The sequence below is a fragment of the Henckelia pumila genome, chromosome 4, assembly GCF_033568475.1.
Source record: "Henckelia pumila isolate YLH828 chromosome 4, ASM3356847v2, whole genome shotgun sequence".
Classification (NCBI taxonomy): domain Eukaryota; kingdom Viridiplantae; phylum Streptophyta; class Magnoliopsida; order Lamiales; family Gesneriaceae; genus Henckelia; species Henckelia pumila.
The window spans coordinates 136,741,006-136,755,012 of NC_133123.1; the positions used below are offsets into that span (position 1 = coordinate 136,741,006).

Below are 14,007 nucleotides of genomic sequence, written 5' to 3' on the forward strand. Positions count from 1 at the left end.
TTTTAAAAAAAAACATATTTCAATCCTATTTTTTAATCATATATTTGGAAATATAAAATAATTAATTTGAAAACAACAAAAATTATCACATGTATATCATTATTATTATTATTTATTAACAAGTGCAAATGGATACTATCGTGTGTGTGAATATATATATATATATATATATATATATATATATATATATATATATATATATATATATATATATTTGATATTATGAGCACCCATGATGTGCACTTTTGTGTGCATCGCTGACGTGACATCCTCTACATCTAATAGATGAACGCCACATCAGCAGATGCACATGATAGGTGTTCATCATATCAAAACTATATATATATATATATATATATATATATATATATATATATATTACAAATATGTTTGAAGTAAGTCCTTGATCTATATAAGTGTGACAAATATTCAATTTATATAGTAAAAAATAATGTTTTGATATAAATATAAAACAAATCTCATATGAAACAATCTCACAAATTTATATCTGCGAAAGTTTTGTTAATTTAATTTAATACCTGAAGTTTGAGGTTTAATTACTGTTAATTATAATTATATAGCTTTCAAAAAAAAAATTACTGTTAATTATACATATGTTTATATATTTTGCGGGTGAATTTCTAATTATATTTAATTGAACTGATAAAAAAAAATGTGGTTTGCAAAATCAGTTGTGCTTGCTGCGTGTGCCGTCCATTCAATAAAGTTTCAATTTTTCGAACATTACGGTCACAAATCTGATCGTATAATCGCAGCATCACCAGACACCTTTCTTCCCAATATTTTTCAATTCTTTTCTCGTAATTTCAAAACTCGAGCTCAGACATTTCAAATCTTCCTGAAACCCTAATTTCCATTTGAATCGATTCATACACTCACAGATAAAATTGCATCATCGCGTTTCCTTGACTCGATCTCCTCCCATTCGATTGGATCTGCGGTTATTGCCGCTTCGATCCACTGGGTTAAGTGATACATTCATATATTTATCCGAGCGATTCATTCCGGGGAGGATATTCGTTGGAGTCGATGGAGGCGATCGATGAATTGTTTAAGCTCTCCGATTCCATGCGGCAGGCTTCCGCGTTGCTTGCCGACGAAGATGTGGACGAGACGTCGTCGTCTGCTTCCTCCAGACGACCCTCTACTTTCCTTAATGTTGTTGCTCTAGGCAACACTGTGAGTATTACATTAATCGGAGCATTGTAAAATTTGTCTTTTTTTTGTTCTTTGGAGTTGGGGGATCGGAGTAGGTCTATCAGATCTCTGGAGCTTGCTTTCTTTGATCCGAAATTCAAGTCGCGTGATTTGGAATTTGAATCGGAATCACTTGATATAATTATTGATTTTTTCTGTAGTCTTATGTTGTATTCGTTGTCGGTCTCATTGAGTTTGGGAAAGTGATACAGCTCATGAAGTTATGTTTTTTATTGGTCGGAATGGCATGATTTGATTTTTGGTTTGAAGATTTGGTTGAAATGATGTGAGTTGGTTTTTGTCTTGGAGGCTAGATAAAAGAATGAAGATATAAAAACAAAGGTGGTAGTTTGTTTAGCCAAAAAGCCCATATCAAGTCTTGTACGGTTAGCTAGGGTCCTGTAGATAGAAGCCAGCCGCATTTCTTTATCTGGATGTAGCGAGGATGCCTTCGATAGCATTTAGATCTATATGATTTGACACAATGAAGCAAGGCGATGGGCCTATTGCAATGTTTCACTGGAAGTTCATGTTTGAACGAATTTTTTTAAGCAATTCTCATTTCATGGAAATTTATGTTGCGACTTATGATTTTGATCCTTGAAATGTTTTCTTTGCTTCTTACCTGTACTCATGCTGTTAGTGAAAAATACGCTTTTAACGCGATCAATTTTACCAGGGTGCAGGTAAGTCTGCTGTACTGAATAGTCTAATCGGTCATCCTGCGCTGGTAAGTATTTGGTGTATATATACTTCACTGTATGTTGTGAAATATTTTATAGTTGACTGAGATTTTTCAAATGCCAAGTCGCTAACCATTTAATTTGCAGCCAACTGGTGAAGGTGGTGCCACGCGCGCCCCAATATGTGTTGATTTAATAAGGGATGGCTCGCTGAGCAGTAAATCCATTGTTTTGCAGATAGATAGTAAATCTCAACAAGTTTCTGCAAGTGAGGCTTCTAACTGAACTTTAAGCCTAAAGGAAAATGTTCACAATGCTCTGTTCATGCACGAGTAATAATCTTAACAGCTGATACCATGGTGGTCTAATTGCTTGGAATCTTTTTCTTCTTGTATCCCTATTCTATCATAGGTGCTCTGCGGCATTCATTACAGGACAGACTAAGCAAAATTTCGGGAAAGAGTCGTGATGAGATATATTTGAAGCTCCGAACAAGTACAGGTGTGCCTGCTCTAAGATTTCCTTTTAGTTATTTGGTAAAAAAGTAGCCTTTCAAGTGTTTATGTCTTTGAGTTTTGACTACCTTTAGATCATGCCACTTGAAAATTTCAAATAAAAGGAACTGTTTTTTTTCCAACTAAGAAGAGCTGATGGTGAAAAGAGGACATGGCAATTTGATGAATATGTGAGGGTTCCAGAAATATTCATTTTCCTATTATAACCTGATTGCTATTATTTCTCGCACTAATTTAAAACATTAGTTTGTTCAGTTTTCATTCCACGATCTTGAGTTTTTGCAGTTTGTATGCTATACTTGACATCATATATGTGATCTTGTTTTTCAGCTCCACCATTGAAAATGATTGATTTACCAGGGGTTGATAGGGGGAATCTTGATGATTCTTTGGTGAGTGGCTTCTATACTGAGTTTTTTAGTTTTGCACTCCTATTTTCTATTGTGTGGTACACTTCAAATATCGCGACTGTTGCTGGAATGTAGAAGTCTTGAATAGTTTGAAGTTAGTCTGGAAAATTGTGGTGAGTTCAAAAGTAATTGTACAACTAGCTGCAGGTTCTGTTTTAAACCTATTTAGACGGAAAATACGAATGATTTTGAGGTTGTATAATCAGACCTTGAGTGTACCAAAATAAGGTGGTTAACATAGACTCTTAGATTTCCTTTGGTTTCTAGTGGCCTGATGACCTATTTCTTCATATCAGAATCAATTTGCAGAACATAATGATGCAATATTGCTCGTTGTGATACCTGCTTCGCAAGCCCCAGAAGTGGCCTCCACAAAAGCCATCAGAATTGCAAAGGAACTTGATGGAGAATGTGGGTTTGCTAAATTAATTCAGTCTTTTTTGTGAGTTTGTGGTGTTCAAATGTTTGTTATTATCTCCACACAAGTAACTTTTTTTGGTTTCTGTTTCTTAGGTACAAGAACTGTTGGTGTTATTAGCAAGATAGACCAAGCATCTTCAGAACCGAAAGTACTTGCTGCTGTGCAGGCGCTTTTATCGAATCAAGGACCTCGAAGTACATCTGATATCCCATGGGTTGCTTTGATTGGTCAATCTGTCTCTATAGCATCTGCTCAGTCAGGGAGCACTGGGGTGGATAATTCTCTAGAAACTGCTTGGCTAGCAGAGACTGAAAGTTTAAAATCAATACTAACCGGTGCTCCTCAAAGCAAGCTTGGGAGATTAGCCTTGGTGGAGACCCTTGCTCAACAGATTAGGAATCGCATGAAAATCCGCCTCCCGAATCTCCTCTCAGGGTATGCTACCTTCAATAGGTTTTACTTTTCCCGAAATGTTCTATTCTGGGATGTACTAAAATTTTATGTTGATGGTATTTCAAGGTTTCAGAAAGTTAATCACGCCTTGGTAGAAATGAAAGATACTGTTTGTTTCTTCCTTTTCTGCTCTTCCCTTAAGCTTCCATATTTCTTCGTGCTGAAAGGTTTTTTAACCCTATGTTGAGATTTCTAACAGAAAACAATGTTGGCAACCTTTGGGACAAACAACTACTTTGAATTCATTATTCACCAAATCCAAAACATTTCAGAACTATACTATTTCTTTTTTCAAGAGTTCCTTTTACCTGCTGTATTTCAATCTGATGTGTATAAGATTTCTCATGCTAGTTCTTTTGTTTGATTCCTGTTACTGTTTCTTTATTCACATGTATGTGTTAGGGACTCAAATACAGCTATGAGCTTTGGCCTTTAATATTTTGAGCTCAAACCTAAAGAGGGCCCAAGAGTCACAAAGCCTAGGAAGAATCTAGAGAGTTAGAAAAAAATAAATTCTTGAAGAAAAGAATTGATAGGCATTCGGTTATTTTTGCGTTCAGGTGTCGAGACTAGCCTAGCTAGAGAAGGATTAATATTCCTTTGTACAGAGATACTATCTCTGGGGAACAAGTTGTCGTTCTTTTTCTGAAATTATCACTCCATATTTCAGTATTCTTGTGTTGGTGTTCTTCTTATTTAATTTTGCTGCATATCGGTGGCCATTATCTTACCAGCAAGCTAACAGTATGCTTCAGTCTTCACTATGTAGTTGCTTTTCTTACTATTAATTTTTTAATTCTGCAACTTCTGCAGGCTTCAGGGGAAGTCTCAAATCGTACATGATGAACTTTTTAGACTTGGTGAACAGATGGTTCAAAGTTCTGAGGGAACAAAAGCTTTAGCGTTGGAGCTTTGCCGGGAATTTGAGGACAAGTTCCTCCAGCATATTACAACAGGAGAGGTGAGACAAGAATTAAGCTGTATTTTATCATATATGCTGAAAGATTTTTGAAGTAGTTAAATTAACATCTTTTACATGTTTACTTGGAGATTGCATATCTAGATAGATATGTATTATGAATATTCATATCAAGCTACTAATTTGGTTATAAATTTATCAAAAAGACTTACATGAGTGGAGGGGTCAATTATTACATTTTTTTCCATGATTTTATGTCAAGCTGTCTTAAATCATCTTATCTAACAAACGATCTTGTTGGGTTTCTAACTTTCTGTAATTTTACTCGACTATCATTGTAGTCAAAAGCAAGAAGTTTAGTGCTTTTAACTCAAGAGAGGAAATTATGCCATGTGTTGAGGGTCTGTTCTGAGAAAATATACGGTAATGGATGCATAAATGCATTATTATGAACTATTGAAAAATTCTGGTACACTGGTATCTGTTACAACTTGAGAACAACTCAGACTTATTGACATCCGTTACATCTTGTCAAAATAGTCGTTAGGGGAAGTATCATCAACCATAATGTTTTGCAAATTCATTGAAATTTGGATGCCTTGTAGAGGTTGATTTGACTGGCCATCAAGGCAGAAGCTCTTTATTAAATTTCTCAACCAGAATCTTCTTATTTTTCTTTGTTAAACTTGTCATATCATACAGAAACCATTTAATGCATCGTGTAAACTTGAAGAATTTAAAAAGTTCAAAATTCTCTTCTGCAATTGCTTAAAGGGATTGGTCGTTTATTTTCTGTTGATGTTATAAGTTTTGTTAGGTTCTTTCACTATTCGTGGATGTCTTGTCCGCACTTATCTTGTAACTTCTTACATTATGATATATTATATAAAGTTTCTTATAAAAAAAAAGTTGTTTTCTTTTTTTATTTATTTTTTATACTTGCACTATATAACATATAAAATTGGTTAACCGTTAAGTTCTGATTATTCTTAGTATTGAATAATCTGTATTCGAAATCAAAATCCATCATGCCGTTATTCTTAGTTTTTAATAATAAGTGTTTTGAGGATTTCGAAATCTTGTTGGTTTTACATATTTTTTGTGTTATCAGTCTTTGCATGAAATCACTTAGGGGATGAAAATAACATTTAGAATCGTTCTTGAAAAACTTTGGTGGTAGATTTTTTCAGGTGTGGTTCGTTTGTTAGCTGGGTGCCACTTTTTAGGTTCCTGATGGTTAATGTAACTTTTTTTTGATAAGAAACACAAATATTATTAAAATAATGAAGGAGTTACAAATATAGGTGGACCAGTGGTCCACAAAAACTCTCAAGACTCTCTAGTATTAAGCTAACTCAAAATCAATCTCCAATCTCTATACAAATCTAAGATTGAAAACGATTGGAAATCTGTTAAGATGTGTAACCAAGCTGCAACTCTCAGCTTTATCTTGTCCCAAATTTCCCTAGTTGAAACTTCCTCGTCTTCAAATATCCTTCTGTTTCTTTCCAACCAAACAATCCAGCAAATGCAATGAATTATAACTGCCCAAAGAATTCTCCCTCTTTTACCCAAAGAACACCCCAAATCTGCTGCAAACATATCCTTCGTGGACTTCGGTGTAAGACCGCTAGGTTGCTACTCTCCCTGTTGTCCATTTGCATTGCTTGTGGTGCTCACTTTTCTCTTGAAGAAAATGTTCTCTTGAAGGCTTTATTCGCTTTGTATCTTGAAGAAACTCTTGTTTTCAAGTCTGTGATGATTCCCATTCCCATTCCCATTCCCATTCCCATTCCCATTCCCATTCCCATTCCCATTCCCATTCCCATTCCCATTCCCATTCCCATTCCCATTCCCACTCCCACCATATGGATTTATGCTTCTGGTAAATTACTGTTGCTTGTTTTGTCATTCTTGGGTATTTTTGGTGTTATGATGTGATATACCTTTTGTTTTGATGATGTGTAAATATATTACTGTTATCCTATGATTTTGGTTTACTCCATTTTTCCAGGGTGTTGGCTGGAAAGTCGTTGCTAGTTTTGAAGGCAGTTTCCCTAATAGGATCAAACAACTCCCTTTAGACAGACATTTTGACATAAATAATGTTAAGAGGGTATGGTCTTTGCCGTCATAGTGTCAATTTTCTCTGAGCTCTTGTCGTTCGCCCATTTCATTTCGCAATTCTGATTTTAAATTATTGCTAGATTGTGCTCGAGGCGGATGGTTATCAGCCTTATCTTATCTCTCCTGAGAAAGGGTTGAGGTCCTTAATCAAGGGTGTCTTAGAGCTGGCGAAAGAGCCTTCTCGCTTGTGTGTTGATGAGGTAAACAAGTGTTGTCGTTCCATCTAATTTGGCATGTTTCTGTTGTTGTTTGCGTGTCCCTTTAACTGGGTTTTCCCACTGTCGTCTTTTTCTTATTTTTTTTAACCACTCTTGACCCAACTAACCTAGACTGTTTAGTTTTAGTTTGATTTAATCCTCGGTTTATTTTAACTCTAAAGTGATGTATCTAACAACTGGATTTCTTATTTGCCATAGCCAGTTACTCATAACATCTATTCCTGCACATTTTATCTTCTCAGGCTGCATTTGGTTTTCTGCCCCCTTTCCGTTCCTTTCATACAATATGAAATTCAGCTTGATCTTGCTATCGATGTTTTGGTTATTCATTGGACTTGAAATCTCTGTATAGGTGCACCGTGTACTTGTTGACATTGTCTCTGCTGCTGCGAACGCGACTCCAGGTCTTGGAAGATATCCTACTTTTAAGCGAGAGGTAACATACTAATGCTTATACAAAATTCAATCTCAATCTCTCAGGTATTTATATCCTTCATGTCATGTGTAGGTTGTAGCAATCGCCACAACTGCTTTGGAAGGGTTCAAAAGTGAAGCAAAAAACATGGTAATTGCTCTTGTTGACATGGAACGTGCATTTGTTCCCCCACAACATTTTATCCGTTTAGTGCAGCGGAGGTACGTAAGAATATCTTTAGAATTTCTCCCTTATTTTGTCTTTAGAATTTCTCCCTTATTTTGTCTAAGTTTATATTCTTGAAACATTCTGATGAAACACTTTTGTACAAGTTTCAAAGTTTTCTGTCTGTGCACAATGCTTTTGAATTTTGATATATGCTCATTTTGGAGGGATTTTTAACATAATTTCCCCTGCTGTCTTCCACAAGTAGTATATAGTCTAAAGTTGGATGGTGGTTTGCTAGGATGGATAGACAACGGCGGGAAGAGGAGCTGAAAGGTCGATCCTCGAAAAAGTCTCTTGACGCTGAGCAGTCTATATTAAACAGGGTACACCATGTCTTGAATTGTGTTTTTTTTGTAGGTGAATTCACTTATTCACATGTTTTTTTCTGAATTGATCATATGATCATATCCTAGTCGTGGCAAGTTAATGTGTATTGACATTATCAGAAGCTATTTGAGTCTGAGCAGTCCATATTGAATAGGGTACACAATCTTTTTGAGTTGTTTGTTCATGTAGATTTTTAGAGAAACCGCAATTAGTGTTTCATGTTGCACATGCAACTGTTTCATAGCAATAGTTTATTGTTATTTTATGTCATATGCGCTTTTCAATGCTTATCAAGTACCAATTCAGGCAAGTAGTCCGCAAACTGGAGGGAGCCAACAGAGTGGGGGGAATATGAAATCCATGAAGGATGGTAAATCTAATCAGCAAGATAAAGATAAAGATGTGCAAGAAGGATCTGGTTTGAAGACTGCTGGACCAGAAGGAGAAATAACAGCAGGTGCAAGCATACGGTTTCCTGCTTGTTGTAATTTCTATTGACATAATTATGTACATAAATAGGTCTAGTTTTTTTTTATGTATTACAGACCCGTCAATCCCTTGAAATGTGAAATATTTGGTAATGACTTGTGAACAAATTTGGTGTTGTATAATCCATGGAAGTGTATGGAGATTATATTTGGTTATATTACCCTGTTGCCATTTTTCATATGATTTTGCATGATGCGTTGTTAAATTTATGTTGTAGATGGTCCTTCACTTTTGTTGGAATTCAGGAATAGAATTGACCGGTACTTGAACTCTTTGTGGACTCTCTGGGAAATTTGATTTGAATTTTTTACTCACAATAAATGAGCTCATTTGCATGCAACTTGGCGGAGGTTTCAGGATTGAGGTGCAGGAAATAAAAAATTATGGAGTCTAATTATAGAAAAGCTAGCAATCATTGTTCCACAGTGGCTCTGTTGCATTGCCATGTGGACAATTTCTGATCTGAATGATATATTGAAACACATCTCTCCAGTTCTCGAGTGTGACACATTATTTTTTATTTAAGTTTTTAATATATGCTGAATAGTTTGACTCTGTCAATGCTTTGTGGATGATGTATAATAAAATCATTATTTATTCTATACTGTGTTTTGGTTTTCTGATTTAGCATCTGATCGTAATAGCTTTTTGTTTTTTTGCAGGTTTTTTGCTAAAGAAGAGCGCCAAAAATAATGGTTGGAGTAAGAGATGGTTTGTCTTAAATGAAAAGACTGGAAAGGTGAGTCAGCTCAGACTTCTGATGCCTTTTTGTTTAAGTTTGGGATATTGTTTCGAGGATTGGTATTTTTTTAATTTAATTCTGTGTGTTCAATTATTTTTTCGGTTATGATATCTCAATAATTCATTGTAGAAGTTTTGGTTTTGTTGAGAGAACATTTGTTTAATGGATTGCTCTTATTTGATAAATGATAAGAAAATAAAGAGACCTTTTCACGGTTCTTTTTTTTTTGGGCTGTATTTAGATAATCTCCTGGTTCCTTATTAGTTGACTCACAAAAAAAAAATAGTTGACTCACTCTGAAAAAGTTTTATATATGTTCCTGCAGCTTGGATATACCAAGAAACAAGAAGAACGACATTTCCGTGGTGTTATCACTTTGGAGGTAATTATTTGCCATATAGTGCTTATGATTACACCTCTTTTGAACGTTTTATTTTTTTTCCCTTTATATTGTCGGACTTTTTTTTAAATCGTTTAGATTATCGCTTTTGAAGTCTGAGAAACTAGAAATCAGATCATCCACTGGATTTTGTTCAACAATATTTGGACTATGTAAGATATTTAGCATTTGTGGATAACTAGGTTCTATTGGAGTGTAAGAAACAAAACGAGCAAGCAAATCCGAGAGAAGCTGGAGTTTAGTGATTTAGTAAGTAGGAATCATGAGAAATCGAAATTTCAGTTTTGTTATGGAGGTTCGATAGTTGTCAGAAGACAGAAGCTCGCTTGTAGCTGCTCCTAGGTGCTGGGTGCAGCCAGGTGCCGCTCATGCACCTGGGAGAATCCTCTGGCTCAGCGATTGTCAAAGCCACTTAGGTACTTGCCTTCAGCGAGGTGCAAGTCAATCCTTTTGTACATAGTTATGGATTTTCAATAAAAAAGGATCCCGGGCTCATCCCATACCTGAATTACCCAATCCTATCCATCAAGCCGATGGTACATTTAAGACATAACCCCATGGTGTGCAGCCACTCTTTCTGTTAAATCATTTGATTTTTTTTGACAATGATTAAATAATAGTTCAGTGTGGACTCTTCTCTGTTTTCTTTGCAACAACAAAGTCCTAATTGTTTTGTAGAATCGAACAGCCCTCTCTTCCTTGCCCAAGTTCACGTCTCTCGTCTTTGGTGTGCCTTACTTCTATTAGACACACGCCTCGCCTTTTGCCTCACAGCCTTAGGCTCTTGCGCGCACCTATTTTGTCTTAGTCAGCTATGCGGCTTAAATAAATTGCGCATGTGGAAGATGCAAGAAATTGCAAACAGTGGTCTCACCTGATACATAAAGAGTAGGGATATTTCCTGATTAAATTCTGCCGATTTTTTTTTCGTGTCGGCATCACGATTATTTAGGTTAGCCCCACTGTCAAGCATAGATCGGCAAACCAATTAGCGAGCTGCTGAAGTTTTATCCCCCCTGAACGTTGAATAGATCATATTGGAACCTATTGAGCGACATAATAGAGAACATGGATGCTTAGGTACAAGGAAGATTTGGTTTCTAGAACTTTGCAGTAATTCCTTTCTTTTTGCCACATTGCTATCAAATGGTTAACAACTTTCCATTTTGTCGAGGAATTAAACATATTAGAGATTGCATAAGATACACTAAACTCCAATGGATTCTTGGTTTGGACCAAATATATTTTTTTCCCATGAGGTTTCCATTAGTAAAATGTAATACTTCCCAAGTGGCAAGTAAAATCTTGTAGGAAAATAGGTGGTGTATGGAGGGAGACATGACGTTTCAGAGTTTACCCTCTGCACTTTCTATAAGTTCATATTTGTTTTAAGGATAACTTCGCTATATCTAATGTTGGTCTTGACATGAACTTTTTCTGATGAAAACCCTCTGCATTGGTAATGTGTTTACTACTTTTTGCAGTAAGAGAACAGTTAATCACTGTGCAGAAGTGGTACAAAAAGGCTATGACTAAGTTTGTCATTTTGTACTTACTTCCATGAATTTTTGGGCTTTTACATTACATGCTCTGAAGTTACAATACTTCTGCGCCTGTTCAGTCTATTTATACTTTCTGTTCTGCATAACTTTTTTGTTACATGTTCTGAAATTACTAATCTTGGTGTTCTAGAATGCAGTGTTATTGTATTTAACGCCCATGTGGTTGATGCAACTTGATATTCCTGAAATAATTGATGTTAAAAACTAATTATTCTTGTAATATTTGGTTGAGACTACCAGGAATGTAATTTGGAAGAAGTGGCAGAGGATGAAGAAGCTTCTTCGAAGACTTCTAAAGATAAGAAGGCAAATGGTCCGGTTGCTGAAAAAGCTCCCAGTCTTGTATTCAAGATAACAAGCAAGGTTCAGTATAAGACCGTTCTTAAAGGTACTGTAATATTTGCTTGAACCTTTTGCTGGACTTATTTTCATTGTAGTAACAGATATATTAACTTGAAGCTCGTCCATGTTTGCAGCCCATAGTGCTGTTGTTTTGAAAGCTGAGAGTTTGCCAGATAAGGTAGAGTGGTTGAATAAGTTAAGAAATGTTATCAGTTCTAAAGGAGGTCAAGTGAAGGGCGAACCTGGTCCTCAAATACGGCAAAGTCTTTCTGATGGTTCTCTGGTAAGTGAATGAAATTCATGCTGCCTGTATGTTCCTTGAAGCTGTCAGTCAGTTTGATTGCTCTGCATTTTCATCTTTGGGGGGTTTCTCAAATTTCAGGTTTCTACTCCGTATGGGCTTGTTTGATTTTGTTTTGTGGAAATAAACTGAATCTTCGGTTTTGTTTCATGAAAACCATAGTTGTCAAAATCACTTCAGAAATTGTTGGATAAGGTTATTTTAAAATAGTATTGTTTGGGATTATAATATAATGATGGAATATTTATTTGGAACGGATGGAAAATTTTGTTAAAAGTAAAAATATGTGGTTTACGAAAAAGAAACTAAACATTAATGACAGTGATTGGTTTTTTGTTCTGGGATGCAGAACTACTCCTAGAACCAAAAACAAGTCTGTATTTTGCTAGTGTACGTGCCAATTTGTGCCATCATTTTTCTTTGGCGCATATAGGATACTATGGCGAGAAGACCTGCAGATCCAGAAGAAGAACTTCGATGGATGGCTCAGGAAGTGCGTGGTTATGTTGAAGCCGTTCTCAACAGTCTGGCTGCCAATGTTCCAAAGGTCAGTGTTGCAAGAGCTTGCATTCGAGTTTGTTTATCTTAAGCAACATTTAAGTTACATTATCTTTGATTTCAGGCCGTTGTTCTTTGCCAAGTAGAGAAGGCAAAAGAAGACATGCTTAACAAATTATACATTTCTGTCAGGTTAGTTTCATCCCCATCGTCTAATAAGTTTATTGGACAATGCTTCATCTTATATTTTCTTGATTGTGGTGTTTCGTCTTGAAAGAGAAGAGAATACCGATGTTCCAATTTGTGAAGCTTGTTCAAGTCTATATTGAAACATATCAGTTTCTAAACCAATTTTATGCATTTTCCCCTTTTTATCTCGTTTTTTTTTTGTTTTGTGCGAGTAGTTTAACATAATCTATTTGGAATGATAGTGCTCAAAGCACAGCGAGAGTGGAAGAACTGCTTCAGGAGGATCAGAATGTCAAGCGAAGAAGGGAACGGTACCAGAAACAGTCCTCGCTTCTATCTAAGCTTACCAGGCAACTAAGTATTCACGACAATCGAGCAGCGGCAGCTTCTGGCTTTTCCGGTGAAGGTGGATCAGGTGAATTTAACTTTGAAACCTTTCATCCTTGGGTCAAAATCTTGTTGGAATCAGTGTCCTTTTCTCAAGAAAGGAAACCAGGATATCAACTCGTTTAGGCATCTCATGAGTATCATCATTCTTTCTTCTGGCTGTTGGATTTAACATTGTTTTTGTATATTATTTGCCAAGTAGAGTAGCCAATACAGCAATACTACAAGCATATCTCTTATATTCTCAAGTTAAGGCAGTTTGACGAGTGATCTTCATCCGGTTTTTTGTCTAAAAAAATGTCATGAAAAAATTGGCAGGATGTCGTGTTTCAACACGCACCTGTCTCTTTTTCAGACAGTTGGGATAATAATTGGAGCTTAACTTTCCGTATTCTTGACATCACATTCCCATAAATCTTCCTGTCCCATAATATCTTCTCCTCATGTGGATGTGTATTTCTTTACCAAATTGTGCAGATAATAGCCCGACTGCTTCTGGCCCGTCATCAGGTGATGACTGGAGAACTGCATTTGATGCTGCTGCCAATGGTCCAACCGATTCATATGGGGATTCTAGGTCCAATGGTCACAGCCGGCGCTACAGTGACCCTGCCCAAAATGGTGATGTGAACTCTGGGGCCAACTCTGGTAGCCGCCGCACTCCCAACAGGTTGCCACCTGCTCCTCCCCCATCCAACTCTGGTTATAAATACTAAATTTGTATGGATAATTTTTGATAATTCGATTCTTGCAAGTCTTGTTGGGAGGCCGGTTTATTTAAACATGTCAGGAGCTCTCATCGAGCTCAACTCTCGTTATACTAGGTCTGTAGAATTGGTATACACGTCTTTGTAGATAATATAACGATTGATGTTGTCACATTTTTATGTATGCGGTCGCTACATTTTTGTTGTTTGGAAACACTTCATCTTTCGTTTGCCCGTTTTGGAAGACGACGTATGTATTGCCCTTGATACAGGATAATAGGATTGTATTTCTTCTATACATACATTTTGCGAGTTACGACTGTGTTACTAGTTACTTCCGGCGACAGGCAGTTTACCAAAAAGGGGGAGAAAAAAATACTACTGAGTGTCAGCTAAATTATCATGTATCACTTAAAATTAGTTATTATTAATCAACCAACCGAATTAATTACTCGA

General features: G+C 36.2%; 1 protein-coding gene across 1 annotated transcript; it reads left to right on the forward strand.

The window, feature by feature from the left end:
- Nucleotides 1–684: 684 nt before the first annotated feature.
- LOC140859926 (dynamin-2A-like) lies at nt 685–13,723 on the forward strand. Its single transcript, XM_073262553.1, has 22 exons — nt 685–1,200; nt 1,898–1,948; nt 2,049–2,169; nt 2,313–2,402; nt 2,747–2,808; nt 3,123–3,237; nt 3,340–3,682; nt 4,514–4,661; nt 6,634–6,735; nt 6,827–6,946; nt 7,317–7,400; nt 7,473–7,600; nt 7,846–7,930; nt 8,241–8,391; nt 9,086–9,162; nt 9,491–9,547; nt 11,368–11,515; nt 11,604–11,752; nt 12,204–12,317; nt 12,393–12,460; nt 12,700–12,872; nt 13,322–13,723. The coding sequence occupies exons 1-22, from the start codon at nt 1,051–1,053 to the stop codon at nt 13,558–13,560; spliced, it is 2,775 nt and encodes a 924-aa protein (XP_073118654.1). The 5' UTR covers nt 685–1,050; the 3' UTR covers nt 13,561–13,723.
- Nucleotides 13,724–14,007: the final 284 nt, after the last annotated feature.

Bases quoted from the DNA above. Each gene is read 5' to 3' on its own strand.
- LOC140859926 (XM_073262553.1), top strand. From the start codon at position 1,051: ATGGAGGCGATCGATGAATTGTTTAAGCTCTCCGATTCCATGCGGCAG. The intron at 3,238-3,339 runs GTGGGTTTGCTA...TCTGTTTCTTAG, and splicing joins AAAGGAACTTGATGGAGAAT to GTACAAGAACTGTTGGTGTT. The intron at 7,601-7,845 runs GTACGTAAGAAT...GTGGTTTGCTAG, and splicing joins ATCCGTTTAGTGCAGCGGAG to GATGGATAGACAACGGCGGG.